We start from the raw sequence: 16371 nt of genomic DNA on the forward strand, positions 1-16371 counted from the left end.
AGTCAACGGGAATTTTCCTTATAATAAAGTATAAGTCCCGACATTGATTAGAAAAATTACAAGTATGATAAAAAGGATGAAACTTACACATATTTTCCAATTGGAGGCAAGAGGAGAAAAGGAAGAGTTAAAGCATTGGCAGTGGGGGAGAATCCATTCAGATCAATGTAATCAATGTAACAATCAAGAGCATTAAGTGCTTCAATTGTATCAACAGAAATATAAAATTATAAAAAAAGCCTTCAAAATGCATGTGTGCACATTTTATATCTCACTCACGTAAATATTCATCACTATCAGTTTCTTTTTATATAACATGACTTTTCATGAGGCCTAATATTGCTAGGCCTCACCTCACTGTTAGAGATAGTTGCATACTGTCAACATGGGTAAAATTATCACGTGTTTGAAGTACTTAGTGTCAGTTTGGAAGAAGACCATAAGGCATACAAGTAGGAGTATTCAGCCCATTGAGTCTGCTCTGCCATTCAATCATGACTAATTTAGTTTTTGCTCTCAGTTATTCTCCTGCCTACTTCATGCAATGAATTCCACAGATTCTCCACCCTCTGACTAAAGAAATCCTCCTCATCTCTGTTCTAAATGGGCATACTTTTAATCTGCTTTAGGTGTTTAATTGGAATATTTGTTTATCAGGTTTCATAACCTCTGCCCAATTTTAGGATTCTCTCTATCACATTAGCCTTAAAATCTGGAGCTTATCAGCATGACCTCCTTGGTTGTCATACAGCGAATCCTAAAGACTCAGCAGTGCTCACAGAACGATGAACTTCGTGTGCTCCATAGAGTCATAGAGCAGCACAGCATAGAAATAGGCCCTTTGGCCCATCTAGTCTGTGCTGAACCATTAATCCATCTTGACCCATTGACCTGTACCCAGCCTCATTCTTTCCCAACATCCTAAAAGAATCCTAAATATACATGTGTTGCTAACCAACAAGGAGAAACATCACAAAGGGCATAATAGCAGCGCCTAAGGAGGCGCTTTTCCTATTACAAACTGCGTCAAGGCTTTGGTCTGTCACATACTGAGGGTATGAAATCATTAAGAGACATCGAGAATTGGGTGTGGTGCTTGAAGCTGACTGATTCCTTGGCATGATTCAACTTGGGTGTGGACGGGCAGAATGGCTGTGGCAGAGCTGGGAGAGTAGGTATCGGGATGTGAAGGAGACCCTGCTTAATACGTGGAAAATATTTCCTGCTTAGAAAGATGAGAGACTAGAGTCATAGAGCCGAAGAAAAGTACAGCACAAAAACAGGCCCTTTGGCCAATCTAGTCCGTGCCAAACCATTTAAACGGCACTTGGACCATAACCTTCCATAGCCCTACCATCCATGTACCTATCCAAACTTCTCTTAGACAATGAAATTGAGATCACATGCACCGTTTGTGCTGGCAGCTCATTCCACACTCCCACGACCCTCTGAGTGAATAATTTTCCCCTCATGTTCCCCTTAAATTTTTCACCTTTCACCCTTAACCCATGACCTCTGGTTGTAGTCCCACCCAAACTCAATGGAAAAAGCCTGCTTGCATTTACCCTATCTGTACCCCTCATAATTTTGTTTACCTCTATCAAATCTTCCTTCAATCTTCTATGTTGCAAGGAATAAAGTTCTAACCTACTCAATATTTACTTTTAACTCAAGTCCTCTAGACCCGATAACATCCTTGTAAATTTTCTCTGGACTCTTTCAACCTTATTTACATAAAGGTCTTGTTCAGAGAAACTTCAGACTTTGCACACAAATCAAAGAAAGCTTACAAAACAGGAAATCTGCAGATGCTGGTGTGTGAAACAAAAACAGAAGATGTGGGAACAATTCAGTCAGTCAAAAAGCATCTGTGGAAAGAAAATCTAGTCAATGGGTATCAGGGTCTCTTAAGCAGAAATGAGGTTTTCAACTGGCTAGGTCCTTCCTACATTTTCTGTTTTAGTTAGAGACAGTTACAATCCTGTTCAACAAGCAATTGGGACATTGGTCTACCTTGCAGGAGGATAAGAGAACAAAAGTAGAAACCTTTGCATCAGTTATATAAGGTCATGGTGAAACCATATGTAGAATATTGTGCACAGGCCTGGTTTTCCGGGAAGGATATACTTGTGATAAATGAACACTTGTAAATCTTTGGAATTCTCTACTCAAGGGGGCTGTGGAGGCCCAGTTGTTGAGTATATTCAAACAAATTGATATTCTTTTTTAATATTGAGGAACACAACAGCTATAGTGTGGGAGGTGGTGCCATTAATAAAAGATCAGCCATGACTTACTGAATGGAGGAACAGGCACGGGAAGCCCAATAGTCTTCACCTGCTTGTTTCTGATAATGGGAAATGAATGTTGAAATTCAGTGAGTCTCCTTTGTAACAGATTCAGTTGGACTGAGGGAATTTAACCTTATCTCTCTTTTACCCTTAGTAAGGCTGCGTGCCAGGGAAATTAAAGCTGTGCATCTGGGAGGTAAAGGTATGCTTAGGTACAAACTGCAGAAAATGTTTTTAAGTGAAGTAATCTTATCATTTGACTATAAACCACCTATCTCAATATACCAGATGTCTCCTGGTGAAGTACTAAATTATGCCCAGGATTTGGAATAAATCAGAAACTTTTAACGAGTGTTAACACAGTTGCAAGTCTGGTAGATCAGTCATGGGCCCTTATCTGAGAAAGTTTATTGCCCACTTACTGTAGCAGAGTTTATTAACAACGCAGAAATAAGATTACACTGAGCGTGTGTTGTGCATGTGCACTTCCCCTGCTTATTCCAGACCAAAATGGAAAATTCTTTTCTCTTGAACATCAAACTCTCGTTACGCATTGTCTGCTATGTTAATTCTCTCCCCAGCAGTCTTGGCACAGTCTAACTCTCTCTAACTCCCTCACTCTCTCACTGATAACAGAGTGTATACTCTTCCCCTGTAATGTATCGAACTGTCTTTATCCAAAATCTTCTGGCACAGGATGGTGTTTGGAGCCCCTTACCTGCCTGCACCAGTGATGCAATAAGCAGAAACCTTGTGAACAACAAAGAGGATGGAACTTGGGATTATCGTGGTTCACTCAGGAGAGGTGCTAATGCCCGACCAGCTATAAAGGAGCTTGTCAGTATTCTGCACACACAGAGTGCAGCAGGAGCTGAGAAGTTCTAGCCCAAGTGCAGCCATGTAACTCATCTTTGTTCACTCAGGCAAGCAACCTCCTTTTCCGACTACGTGGTAACCCTGTGAAGGCACTGCATAAACAGGAACCCTGAACTACTGTGGCAAACCATTCCGTTCTTTTCAAACGCAAGCCCACTTGAAGTTTACAATGTTGCCTAGCTACAAATCCAACTGTCAAGTACAGTAAATTTACAGAGAAAATCCTTAACACAGATGTGGCGATTTTGATCTTAATGTAAAGTTGGCAAATTAGCAACCAATTTTAAACCCCTTGCAGTATTATTTACATCGAAAATAACAGGCTGGTGTTATGCAAAGAATGCAGAGCATTCACTTTAAAATGTTTTATCCTGTTGCATGGTCAAAATCACCCATATTTAATACAAATGTAACAAGTGGTGCTTACATGATTATATACAACTATAGGTGTATTTTAAATTTTGTCTGTTAATGATACTGGAAGATGTCAGAATCAATTTATCAAACAATCAATTCCTGAGCTGATCATTGAAACATGTTAGCTAATGTTAGATGTTCTCAAAACAGAATGATAGAGCACACAGAATTAATGCCACGATAGACTAAAACCGTCTATCACAAACTCCTACTGCAACCATGCTTATCCAAGACAAAGAGGCAATGTCTGTAACTACAGACAAAAGCAGCAATGACTTTAAGTAATTTAATTAGCCTTTTCTAAAGGCTGGAAATTGTGCTGAGTTTTGTGTCCACAAAAGCCAGTTCCATTCTAGAACATAATGTGACACCAACTATGATCCAACTTGCATCTAGGAGCTATGTAATGCTGCAGAATGCTCCTTCATATTCGAATTAGAAACATGGATTAATGACAGTACATGAAGCCCCAATCTGATTGAAATAATGATGGATGCTTTGACATACCACTAATCTATCAATTCTGAGCCTGTCTTATGAATGAACAGAACAGAACCCATGTTGCTCGTGTTTACTCTTAATGAAAGAGGAGTAATGTGCCAGGAGTGATTGTTTTTACTAAATGTACCAGAATCGCTTATTGTTTCCAGAAGATTGCCTGTGGATGTTCTCATGCGGGGGTCAGGACTGCGCAGGTGAATAGAGTCCTCATCTCGGAGTAACGTCAGGTCCTGCATGCTGAAACTCCGCAGCTTGTCCGACAGCACTCCTTGACCCTGGGCAACATAGGAGATGGATGATGTTAGCTGCAAGTGACACCTAACTGCGGCAAGATAATCAATTTGTAAACTAGTGTTTGAGGATGCCAACGGAACAGTCCTCGCTACAGTAACAAGCACCAGACTTGATTCCCTAGAGTTCTTATTTAAACAATATTGTGTGCAATTAAAGTAGAATGTATTATAGAGGGAAGAGTGCTTAATTCAAGATTTGTAAAAGAGCTTAATGAAAAGAACCATCAGTTTCTGAATTACTTACAGATGGAAGTGGTGCCCATGCTTTGGTGTGTATATACACATACATGTGGGAATACTTGGGATCCTGACATTCGCAGCTCAAAATCTTCTGGCCCTGGTACTAGGAACTGCTCTCTCAATGTATGGAGTCACTTCTAAGGACTCTCGATATTTATTCCTTATTTATTATTAGTGTGTCTTAATTTTTCTTTTTAATTTGTTGTCCTATGCACACTGACTCTCCACCCTGTTGGGTGTGGTCTTTCATTGATTCTACAATGGTTATTGGATTTATTGAGTATGCCAACAAGAAAATGGATCTCAAGGTTATATATAGTGGCATGTATGTACTTTAATAATAAATTCACTATGAGCTTTGAGCTTAGAAATGGGTGTGTAGTGTAGGCCTCTGTTAGTCTCGATAGACCATGGATTTGTGCCTTGGAAAGTTTAAAATATAGAAAAAAGTAGTTAGGGAGTAGAGGATTGGGAAGCTTTTAAATACCAACAAAAGGGAACTAAAAACCATAAGGGGAGGAAAGATTAAATATCAAAGAGGATATCAAAAGTTTATCATGATATATAAAGAGCAAAATAGAGGCCAACGTGAATATTGGACCGCTGGAAAATGATGCTGGAGAGGTAGTACTGGGAGACAAGGAAATGTCGGACAAACTCGATAAGTATTTTGCGTCAGTCTTCACTGTGGAAGACACGAGCAGTATGCAAGAATTTCCGGAGTGTTGGGGACATAGGTGAATGTAGTTGCTACTGCAAAGGAAAATGTGCTTGGAAAGCTGAAACATCTGGACCAGATGGGTTCTGAAAGGGGCAGTGAAGAGATTGTGGAGGCATTAATAATGATCTGTCAAGAATCACTAGATTCTGGAATTGGTCTTGTGGATCGGAAAATTGCAAAAGTCATTCCACTCTTTAAGAAGGGAGAGAGGCAGAAGAAAGGAAATTATAGACCAGTTAGCCTGACTACAGTGGTTGGGAAGATGGTGGAGTCGACTATTAAGGATGAGGTTTTAGAGTACTTGGAGGTGCGTGATAAAGTAGCCAAGTCAGCATGGATTCCTTCAGGGGAAGTAGTGCCTGACAAATCTGTTGGAATTCATGAGGAAATAACAGGCAGGATGGACAACGGAGAGTCAGTAGATGTTGTTTACTTGAATTTTCAGAAGGGCTTTGACAAGATGCTACACGAGGCTGCTTAATGAGGTAAGAGCCCAGCATATTACTGGAAAGGTAACAGCATGGATTGGCAGAAGGCAAAGAGTCAGAATAAAGAGGACATTTTGCTGGTGACAAGTGGTGTTCCACAGGGTTTGGAATTGGGACCACTACTTTTTATGTTGTTGGTCAATGATTTGATTACAAAATTGATGGTTTTCTGTCCAACTCTGCAGAAGATACAAAGAAAAGTGGAAGGGCAGGTTGTGTTGAGAAAGCAGGGAGGCTGCAGAAAGACTTGGACCGATTGGGAGAATGGGCAGAAGTGGATGATGGAGTATAGTGTAGGGAAGTGTATGGTCATAGACTTTGGTAAAAGGAATAAAGGCACAGACTATTTCCTAAACAGTGGGAAAATTCAAAGGTGCAAAGGAATTATGGAGTCCTTGTGCAGGATTCCCTAAACGTTAAACTTGTGGGTTGAGTTGGTAGTAAGGAAGTCAAATGTAATGTTAGCACTCATTTAGAGAGGAAATTAATATTAAAGCAAGAATGTAATGCTGAGGCTTCATAAGCATTGATCAGACCACACTTTGTAAGCTGTTCTGGACCCCTTATCTAAGAAAAGATGTGAGGCATTGGTGAGGTTTCAGAGGAGATTCACAAGAATGATTGTGGGAATGAAAGAGTTAACACATGAGGAGCACTTGATGACTCTGGGCTTGTACTTGCTGGGGTTTAGCAGAATGAGGGGGATCTCGTTGAAATCTATCGAATATCGAAAGGCTTCGACAGAGTGGATGTGGAGAGGATGTTTACTCCACCATTAAGGGCACCTACTGGTCTATCCCTCACCTGGCTGTGCTTCTGCCTCTACAGACAGAGCTGCAGAGTGCAGCGATAATGAAGAAGACTATGAAGAGCAGGACAGTGAAAGCCAAGAAGCAAATTCAGGATTGCTTCTAGTCAGTGAACTAGAACATATTCAAGGATTCATCAAAGAATCTAAATGGATACGCTGCTCTCAGGGTGGAAGAGTAACACCTCATTCTCTGTCTAGGTAGCTCCAACATGACAGCAGGAACATTGATTTCTCCTTCTGGTACTCTTTTTTCCATTCTTATTACCTTTCCCCTACCCCTTCCTGTTTCATACATTCTCTACTCTAGCCTCTTACCTCTTATCCTCACCTACCTATCACCTCCCACTGGTGCCCTTTCTCCCATGGTCCACTCTCATTTCCTATTAGATTCCTTCTTCTCCAGCCCTTTCCCTTTCCCACCCACATATCTGCGCCCATCACCTTTCAGCTTGTCCTCCTTCCTCTCCGCCCACCTTTTTATTCTGGTGTCTCTTCGACATGCCAAGGGTTCGGCCTGAGAGTCTCGATCGTGTTCAGAAGCCTGGGATCTCAGGGCTCTGGAGACGGGCGGATCGAGGGTCGGTGTCATGGCAGGAGACTCGTGTGTCGTCGGGGAGGCCGGAAAATCTTTTACTGTGGGCCCGAAGACCCGAGGTCTTTGCGATCTTCAGACACAGAGCTTGAAAAAAGTGACGATACGGACTTTTAACATCGTAAACCAGCGGGTTGTTGTTATGTCTCCTGCTGACTGTGAAAATGGGGGGCACCTCCCTCTCCCTTGCCAGGGAGAAAGAGAACCAGTGGGTTGTTGAATTTCAGATGAAATGCAAGGCCTTTGGGGTAACTTTGGTCTGTGTCTTTGCTATTGCTTGGCACACACTTGGGCTCGGTGATGGTACCGATGCGCGTTTTTTTGCTGGTGGGGGGAGGTGGGAATCGTTGCTTGCTGCTGCTTATGTGTGGGAGGGGGAGCTGTGGGGGGCAACTTCCAGGTTCTAACATTTAACTGTCGTTCATTCTCTGGGGCATTTCTCTGATTTGGTGGATGTTTGTGAAGAAAAAGCATTTCAGGACGTATATTGTATACATTTCGCTGACGTTAAATCTGACCTTAGAACTTTCATAGATGCTGCCTGACCTGCTCAGTTACCCCAGCATTTAGTGTGCGTTGATCTGTGTATGCTACAGTCATCACCAACTGCTTAAGAAAATGTACAGATGAGGGTGTCCCCACAAAACTTTTCAGAGTCTTCCACAACCCTAGATAAACCAGGAGATCCATCATCTTACGAGGGCTAGATCTGTGGTATTTAGGGATGTTGGCCAGAGTCATACAAGTACAGCTATGGCCTCTAAAAGGCCATTGTGAACACAAAGGGCAATTTCAGACTAAACTGGAATCATGGACGGACACTCTACAGTTGTGGCAGGGCTTACACAGCATCACTTCCTACAAGACAAAATTGGGTAGCTTGCGACAATGACCCATCACTCCCGGATGAGCTTAATGCCTTTTATGCACTTTGATTCGAGAACTATAATGCACCACCACATCTCCATGCGACCCCATAATTTCAGAGTCTCAGGCTGACAACTGGGCATCCCTCCATGATACATATCTGGTCCAGACAGCATAACCTGGCCAAGTACTAAAGATCTGTGCAGACCAAATGGGTGGAATATTACATAGTCAATATTTAACATCTTTTGTTTCTGTCTGAGGTTCCCAGCTTCTTCAAAAAGGCACCAATTGGATCTAAGATGAGTGTGGTGATCTGCTTCAATGACTACGATCCAGTGGCATTTACATCAACCATAATAAATTGTTTTGGGAGGCTGCTTATGGCACGAGACATCTCCAGCCTCAGTGATGATCTGGATCCACACCAATTTGTCTGCTGCCACAACAGGTCAGCAGCAGACGCAATTTCTCCATCTCTTCCCTCTGGACAACAGGAACTCAGATATCAGGTTGTCTTTCAATACCTCATCTTCCCATCCAAATTCATCAAGTCTTGGACCTCTGTACCTCCTTCTGCAACTAGATACTCAACTTCCAAATCAAGGAAGTCAACCAGTGGGGATTGGTAACAGCTCCTCTCTGACCATCAACACAGTTGCACCCTTGGGCACCTTCTCTACTCTCTAAACACGTATGACTCTGGCTAGTTCACTGACAGCACTACAGCTGTTGGATGAATCACAGGATGAGTCAGCAAGATAGGTCATCTCTTTGAATAGTGCCACAAAATAAATCTCTCGCTCAGTGACAGCAAAACTAACAAGCTGATTGTTGACTTCAACAAAGAAAGAGAGTGAACATGCATCAGCATACATTGTGTTATTGATGGTGGAAAGAGCAAGCAGCTTTACGTGCCTGAGCGTTAACATATCTGATACCCTGTCCTGGTCCCAGCACATACAGTAGATGCAATGAAAAGGAAAGTGCACTGATGTTTTTATTTTCATAGGAGGCTTGGCATGTTATTGAACATTCTACTCAAATTATACAGATCCTGAATAGTTGTATCATGGTCTGGTACAGTAATCTGTATGCACAGGAGTGGCAGAAGCTGCAGACATCAGCCCAATTCACCACGGGCACATCCCTCCCCGCCTTTGGTGGCATCTACAGGAGAAGCACCCTCAAGAAGACCATAAGGCATAGGACCAGAATTAGGCCATTCAGTCCATTGAGTCTGCCCCACCAATTCATCATGGCTGACTTATTATTCTTTTCAACCCCATTCTCCTGCCTTCACCTCATAACCTTTGATACCCTGATTAATCAAGAATGTATCAACCTCAGCCTCAAATAAACCCAATGGACTGGCCTGTACAGCTGTCCGTGGCAATGAATTCCACAGATTCATCACCCTCTGGGTAAAGAAGTGTCTCCTCATTTCTGTTTTAAATGGACTTCCCTTGATTCTGAGGCTGTGCCCTCTGGTCCTAGACTCACACACTATAGGAATTATCCTCTCCACATGCACTTTATCTAGGCCTTTCATAGGAGATAGCTTCCAATGAGATCCTCCCTCATTTTTCTAAATTCCAGCAGGTACAAGATCAGAGCCATCAAACACTCCTCATCTGTTCACCCTTTCATTCTCGTAAACCTCCTCTGGAGCTTCTCCAATGCCAGCACACCTTTTCTTAGATTAGGGGACCAAAACTGCTCACATTATTTCCCCTGCGGTCTGACAATGTCTTATAAAACCTCATCATTATGTCCTTGATTTTGAATTCTAGTCCTCTCAGGATGAATGCTACCTACCAGCCTGGCCTCTCAACATAAGGTTTATCTTTGCATGTTAAGCTCCCAACTATGATCTCCTTTCAGCCATGACTCAGAGATGCCCACAACATCAGACCTGCCCATCTCTATCTGCATTGCAAGATCATCTCCCTTGTTCTGTATGCTGAACACCTCCAGTCCTGCATTCGTCATCCTTTTCGATTTTGTCCCTCTGTTATTTTGCCTTTCCTCTCAGTTCCACTGCACAGTGGGGTCGTCTCAGAACTGTTCAGAATCGGCACATGGCTGTAGCTATCATAGCTGAAATGTATTCTCGTTGACCCAACACAAGTAATTACAAGATAATTTTAATGCCAGGAACTTCTCACTGACGTAAAATGTTCAACAGCTTGCTTAGCCACCACACAGATACTACAACCAAGAGCACTTGCCAATGCCTCGACTTCCTAAGAAGGTGAAAGAAAACTGGCGTTCCCCTGTGACCCTAACTAATTTTTATCAATGCACCATAGAAAGTATCCTGTCTGGATACATCACAGCTTGGTGGGGCAACTGCTCTGCCCGTGACCACAAGAAAATGCACTGTATTAAGGTACAGCGAAAAATACGTCTTGCCCACCATCTGTATGATGATTTCAATACGACAGTGCATTGACGTACTACAAGGCAAAACAATAAAAGAGCACAGAATGAAAGGTTACGGTGCAGATAAAATGCAGTGCAGCTGAACAGTAAAGTGTAAGTAGATTTTAAGTGTATGTTGTCGTACTAGGGAAACATTTAATAGTGTTGTAACAGTGGGATAAAAGCTCTCTTCGAGTCTGGTGGCATGTGTTTTCAGGCTTTTGTATCTTCTACCCGAAGGAAGGGGGAAGAAAAGAGTAGGTGGGGTCTTTGATTACGTTGGTTGATTTACTGAGGCAGTGAGAAGCACAGGCAGAGTCAATAGAGGGGAGGCTGGTTTCTACGATGTGCGAGCAGGGTCCACAGCTCTCTGCATACCATGGGCTCATCGGCTGTTAAGCAGCCTCATGTGCGACACTTTGTCAAAGCCCTTCTGAAAATCCAAGTACACAATATCCACCGATTCTCCTTTGTCTATCCTCCCGTTATCTCTTCAAAAAATTTCAACAAATCTGTCAGGCAAGATTTTTCCTAAGGAAACCATGCAGACTTTGGCCTGTTTTATCATGTGCCTCCAAGTACCCCAAAACCTCATCCTCAACAATCAACTGCAACATCTTCCCAACCAGTGAGCTCAGACTAACTGGCCTATAGTTTCCTCTCTTCTGCCTCTCCCCCTTCTTGAAGAGTGGAGTGACATTTACAATTTTCCAGTCCTCTGGAACCATGGCAGACTCTATTGATTCTTGAAAGATCATTACTAATGCCTCCACAATCTCTTCAGCCACCTCTTTCAGAACACTGGGAAGTACACCATCCAGTCCAGGTGATTTATCTACCTTTAGACCTTACAGTTTCCCAAGCCCCTTCTCCTTAGTAATGGCAACTTCACTCACTTCTACCCTCTAACACTCTCAAACTTCTGGCATACTGCTAGTGTCTTCCACAGTGAAGACTGATGCAAAATAGTTATTCAGTTCATCCACCATTTCCTTGGCCCCTGATTACAACCTCTCCAGAGTCATTTTCCAGCGGTCCAATATCTACTCTCACCTCTCTTTTACTCTTTATACCCATATATCTGAAGAAACTTTCGGTATCCTCTTTGATATATTTGACCAGCTACCTTTGTATTTCACCTTCTCCATCTTCATGACATTTTTAGTTGTTTTTTTTTTAAAGCTTTCCAATCCTCTAACTTCCCACTAATTTTTGCTCTATTATATGCCCTGTCTTGGGCTTTGATTTCTCATGCTAACAATGAAACAACATAAAGTGGTGAGAGCATTTTACAATTACCTTAGCGGCAGCTGTTACTGCAGCGTTGGCAGCAAGATTGAGTCCACGTTTGCCAAACCGCATCATGGTCTGATAACTGCGATCTTTGGCTTGGCTGATGTACTCGTCAATTTCCTACAGATGATCAGGAGAGAGAGAAGAATTAGAATAAAGATGCAACAGTCTGAAATGTGCAGCAATGTTGGCTTTAATTGTTCATGCTTATATTGGCCAAAGGAGCATCAAGCCCTTAAAACTATGAGCCCTCCCCAAGTTATGACAGTCCAGAGAATTGCTCATAACCCAAGTAGTTTATAAGTGCAATGCACAAGCAAGCCAGGACGTTTAACTAAACCATTCAGATTTCTCTGCAAGGTGGAATGATATTATTGCCAACCGAGTTTTCACATGGCAGAAGATGTCTTCAGTCCTACAGCAGCTGCTAGTCTCACAGGCTCCTGTTTGTTTGTATGGGCTGATCATAAATTGGACGTTTGTAACCTGGGGAGGATCTGTACCAGAGCACTGTCAATATATTCATTTGTTCAGAAAAAAAGAATACCAGGATTCTTATTACTAATTAGACCTCAAGTACTGTTTTGAATATATTCTTCAGGTCTTTTGCTACCATTTACTGACTAATGATCACACTCAACACTAAGCTAGAATCTCTCCCGTTACCCTGCCGTCTGTTCTTTTCTACTTCTAATATCAGGACAGCAGAGATGCACACATCCAGATGCTCTTCAGCCATTACAGCTCTACCACCAATGCTGGCAGTGCATTCCACACATCCACCACTCTCTGTGTGAAAACCTTACCTCTGACATCCCTTCTGAATTTATTTCCAAGCACCTTAAAACTATGCCCCCTGTGTTAGGCATTTCAGCCCTAGGAAAAAGCCTCTGGCTCTTCACACAATCAATACCCCTCATCATCTTATACACCTCTATCAGGACATCCCTCATCTAAGGAGAAAAGGCCAAGTTCACTTAACCTATTCTCATAAGGCATGCTCCCCAATCCAGGCAACATTCTTGTAATTCTCCTCTGCACCCTTTCTATGGTTTCCTCATCCGTCCTGTGGTGAGGTGACCAGAACTGAACACAGTACTCCAAGTGGGGTCTAAGTAAGGTCTTATATAGCTGCAGTGTTACCTCAAGGCTCTTGAACTCAATCCCATGGTTGATGCAGTCCGACACACCATGCGCCTTCTTAACAACACTGTCAACCTGCGCAGTAGCTTTGAGTGTCCTAGGACATTGATCCCAAGATCTCTCTGATCCTCCATGCTGCCAAAAATCTTACCATTAATATTATACTTCAAATTTGACATACCGAAATGAACCACTTCACACTTATCTGAGTTGAAATCCATCTGCCAATTCTCAGCCCAATTTTGCATCCTATCGATGTTGCATGGTAACCACTAACAACCCTCCAGACTATCCATACCACCCCCAACTTTTGTATCATCAGCAAACTTACTAACCCACCTTTCTATTTCCTCATCCAGGTCATTTATAAAGGAGGAGGGGTCCCAGAACAGTTCCCTGCAGAACTCCACTGGTCACTGACCTCCACTGAGACTGAGAGGGTGACTGGTAGAGTTATATAAGATCATGAGGGGCGGAGGCATAGTGGAAGCACAGCCTTTTCACCCAGTGAAGGGGTGCTAAAAACAAGAGGGCATATGTTTGAGATCAGAGGCAAGAGATTTAAACGAAAAGCAAGAGTAGCTCTTTCATTCGAAGGGTAGTTTATGTTTGAACTGAGCTGCCAGAAATAGTAACTGAGGCAGGCTCATTAGCTGTATTTTAAAGCGATCTACAAACGTTTGTAGATAATTACATGGATAGGAGAGGTTTAAAGAGCAAAATATGGGCAGATTAGACTTGGATGAGTTGGGACAAAGGCCTGTTTCTATGCTGCCCATTCCCAATCATTAAATGACAGACATTCGCTCAATGATCACATTAATCAAAACTGAGTCAAACATAATGGAATTGTAAGAAATACCAACAAAATTCAGCAGAATTTGTGATTTTTCCAGTAATTCTCTTTTTGCACAATCACCACTTATCTAGAATAGGAATATTACCTTTCTGTTTGATAAGAGTGCAAAATGAAAGCATTTACTGTTCCCAAATTCAGTGCAAGATCAAATGATCTTAACAGAAATTGCCTGGTTCATGTTGAAATTCTCCTTCCTTAATATTAACAGCGTTAAGAATGAGCCAGATAACAATTAAAAGCAACACAAAATTCTTAGGCAGGTGTATTTGTGCCAGAACAATGTGCTGGTGCTACATTAATTTGTAATCAGGTATGACAATATTAATGGCAAATATTCATGATATCAGTTCTGATTTTGGAACTCCTTCAACAAATTACTAATTTTCAACTGAGGAAGATGATGCCCCTGCCTAATAATACTGAAGAAACATGCAAAACAAAGATAAATTTATGCACTGGATCTTCATTGTTTGATAAAACACAAGCTAGACAAGGTAACTTCAAATGGAAATAAAATTCAAATGAATTTCAAACTGCTATTATCTTATAGAATGTTTATTAAACACTACACCTCTTCCCCAAGTTTCATTTCTGTCTTCTGGTTTAATGTCAGTATAAACACTAAAACTTGGTGAGGTATTGAATTTTACACACAGATCCAGATGTTCTATCAGGGTGCGGTGATAAAGATTATAATTCAGCCTAATCAGTGATACCTTCTCTTTGCTGGATAAGGTTGGATGAACAAATTTTCTGTACAGAACGCTGGAGCCTTTTGTGTATGGAGACAACAACCAGATAACGAAAGCAATCTTCAACTCAAAATAAAACGGAAACCTGTGGGAACACAATAGCAGGTTAACTGAGCAGAGAGACAGAGTAGTTAATGAAAGTTGTAAATTATCTCCCCAGGACCCACAAATTCTCCTACTGTGTTTTCAGTTTCTTGCCAATAATCTTGTACAAATGGTAGGACAGACACTAAATGTCACCAAGGTTCTTTCTCTATGTTTAACATTGCTTCATCCATTTTAACAGCAGTTGAATCACACCCACACAGCTTGCTTTCTGGTGCTAATCAATGCAATTCCAGAAAGGGGTTATTGTGCAGATAGCCAGCATATTAGAACAAGAGAGCCTGGGTTCCACAGGAGGAAAGAAAACTTAAGGAAGAACTTCTCATTACTTCAACAAAAGTAGGCTATGCTTGGAATCAACTCTTTGACAGAATGGAGAGACTTAAATCTTCGCTTTATCTAATCAGAATCAGACTCAGGTTTAAAATCACTGACATGTTATGAAAAATGTTGTTTTGATAATAAAAAAAACTATAAATCACAATTAAGAAATTTGTAATTTCTTATTGCCGCCTTTTTGAGGCACTGCCTTTTGAAGATTGCTGGAAAAGTTCGTGTCTGTGATGGAGCTGGCGGAGTTTGAAACTTTCTGCTGCTTTTTCTGGTCCTGTGAAGTGGCTGCTCCATTCCAGAATGGTCATGCAACCAGTCATGATGTTCTCCATGGTATATCTGTAGAAATTTGTGAGAGTGTCTTTGGAGACATATGGATAGCCACTGTCGTGCCTACCTTGTAGTCGCATCAATATGTCGGGCCCAGGATAGATCCTCAGAGATACTGACACCCAGGAACTTGAAACTGCTCACCCTTTCCACTGCTGATCCCTCAGTCGGGAGTTTATCTTTAGCTCTAATCTGATTGTTTCTTAAAAACTGCATATAATTTGATTTACTTGCAAATGCTGCTTACGTGATGCTATGTGCCTGTGATGCAGCTGCACGTTTTCATGGCACCTGTGTATACGAGAATATACTCGATGAGAGGCATGCCATGGATCTCTTGTTGAGTGGATGAGCTGGAGTTCTCATCAGTCACTCATCCTGTTTCCGAGTAGGGGCAGTCTTTGGCCTACGTCAAAGCTCATCAGAAAGACAAGTGCACGCACAGCTACAAGCCTTTGTGGAGCACGTAATATACAGCAATAATCTGAGTAAGCTTTGGAGAGGGTCCGGAAGAGGCTCACTGGATTAGAGGGTATAACGAGAGGTTGGGGCGCGGGTGCAGGAGCCGAGGGGAGATCTGATAGAGGTTTGTGAGGTTATGAAAGACATAGATAGAACAGACAGTGTCTTTTTCCCAGGGTTGAAATGTCTAACACCGAGGCATACATTAAAGTTGAGAGGAGGTAAGTTCGAGGGAGATGTGAGGGCCAAGGTGTTTTACAGAGAGAGTGGCGGGTGCCGGGAATGCTCTGCCTGGGGTGGTGGTGGCATCCGTCGGTCTCGAGAGACCATGGATCTGCGCCTGGAGTTTCCAGGGCGCAGGCCTGGGCAGGGTTGTACGGGAGACCGGCAGCTGCCCAAGCTGCAGGCCTTCCCCTCTCCATGCCACCGATGTTGTCCAAGGGAAGGGCACTAGGACCCAAGCAGCTTGGCACCGGTGACATCGCAGAGCAAAGTGCCTTGCTCAAGGACTTGCTCAGCTGCCTCAGCTGAGGCTCGAACCAGTGACGACCACCAGTGGTGGTAGTGCCAAAT

General features: G+C 42.4%; 1 protein-coding gene across 3 annotated transcripts in view; it reads right to left on the bottom strand.

Moving 5' to 3' along the window:
• LOC132405345 (receptor expression-enhancing protein 2-like) overlaps positions 1–16371 on the bottom strand; it is a 138404-nt gene that overhangs the window by 60422 nt on the left and 61611 nt on the right. For all 3 annotated transcript variants that reach the window (XM_059990076.1, XM_059990078.1, XM_059990077.1), the window contains 3 exons: positions 14533–14653; positions 11821–11934; positions 4213–4360 (listed from right to left, as the gene is read on the bottom strand). In XM_059990076.1, coding sequence (XP_059846059.1) covers positions 4213–4360; positions 11821–11934; positions 14533–14653 — 383 coding nt within the window. The remainder of the gene's footprint in view (positions 1–4212; positions 4361–11820; positions 11935–14532; positions 14654–16371) is intronic.

The sequence above is a fragment of the Hypanus sabinus genome, chromosome 15, assembly GCF_030144855.1.
Source record: "Hypanus sabinus isolate sHypSab1 chromosome 15, sHypSab1.hap1, whole genome shotgun sequence".
Taxonomy (NCBI): Eukaryota; Metazoa; Chordata; class Chondrichthyes; order Myliobatiformes; family Dasyatidae; genus Hypanus; species Hypanus sabinus.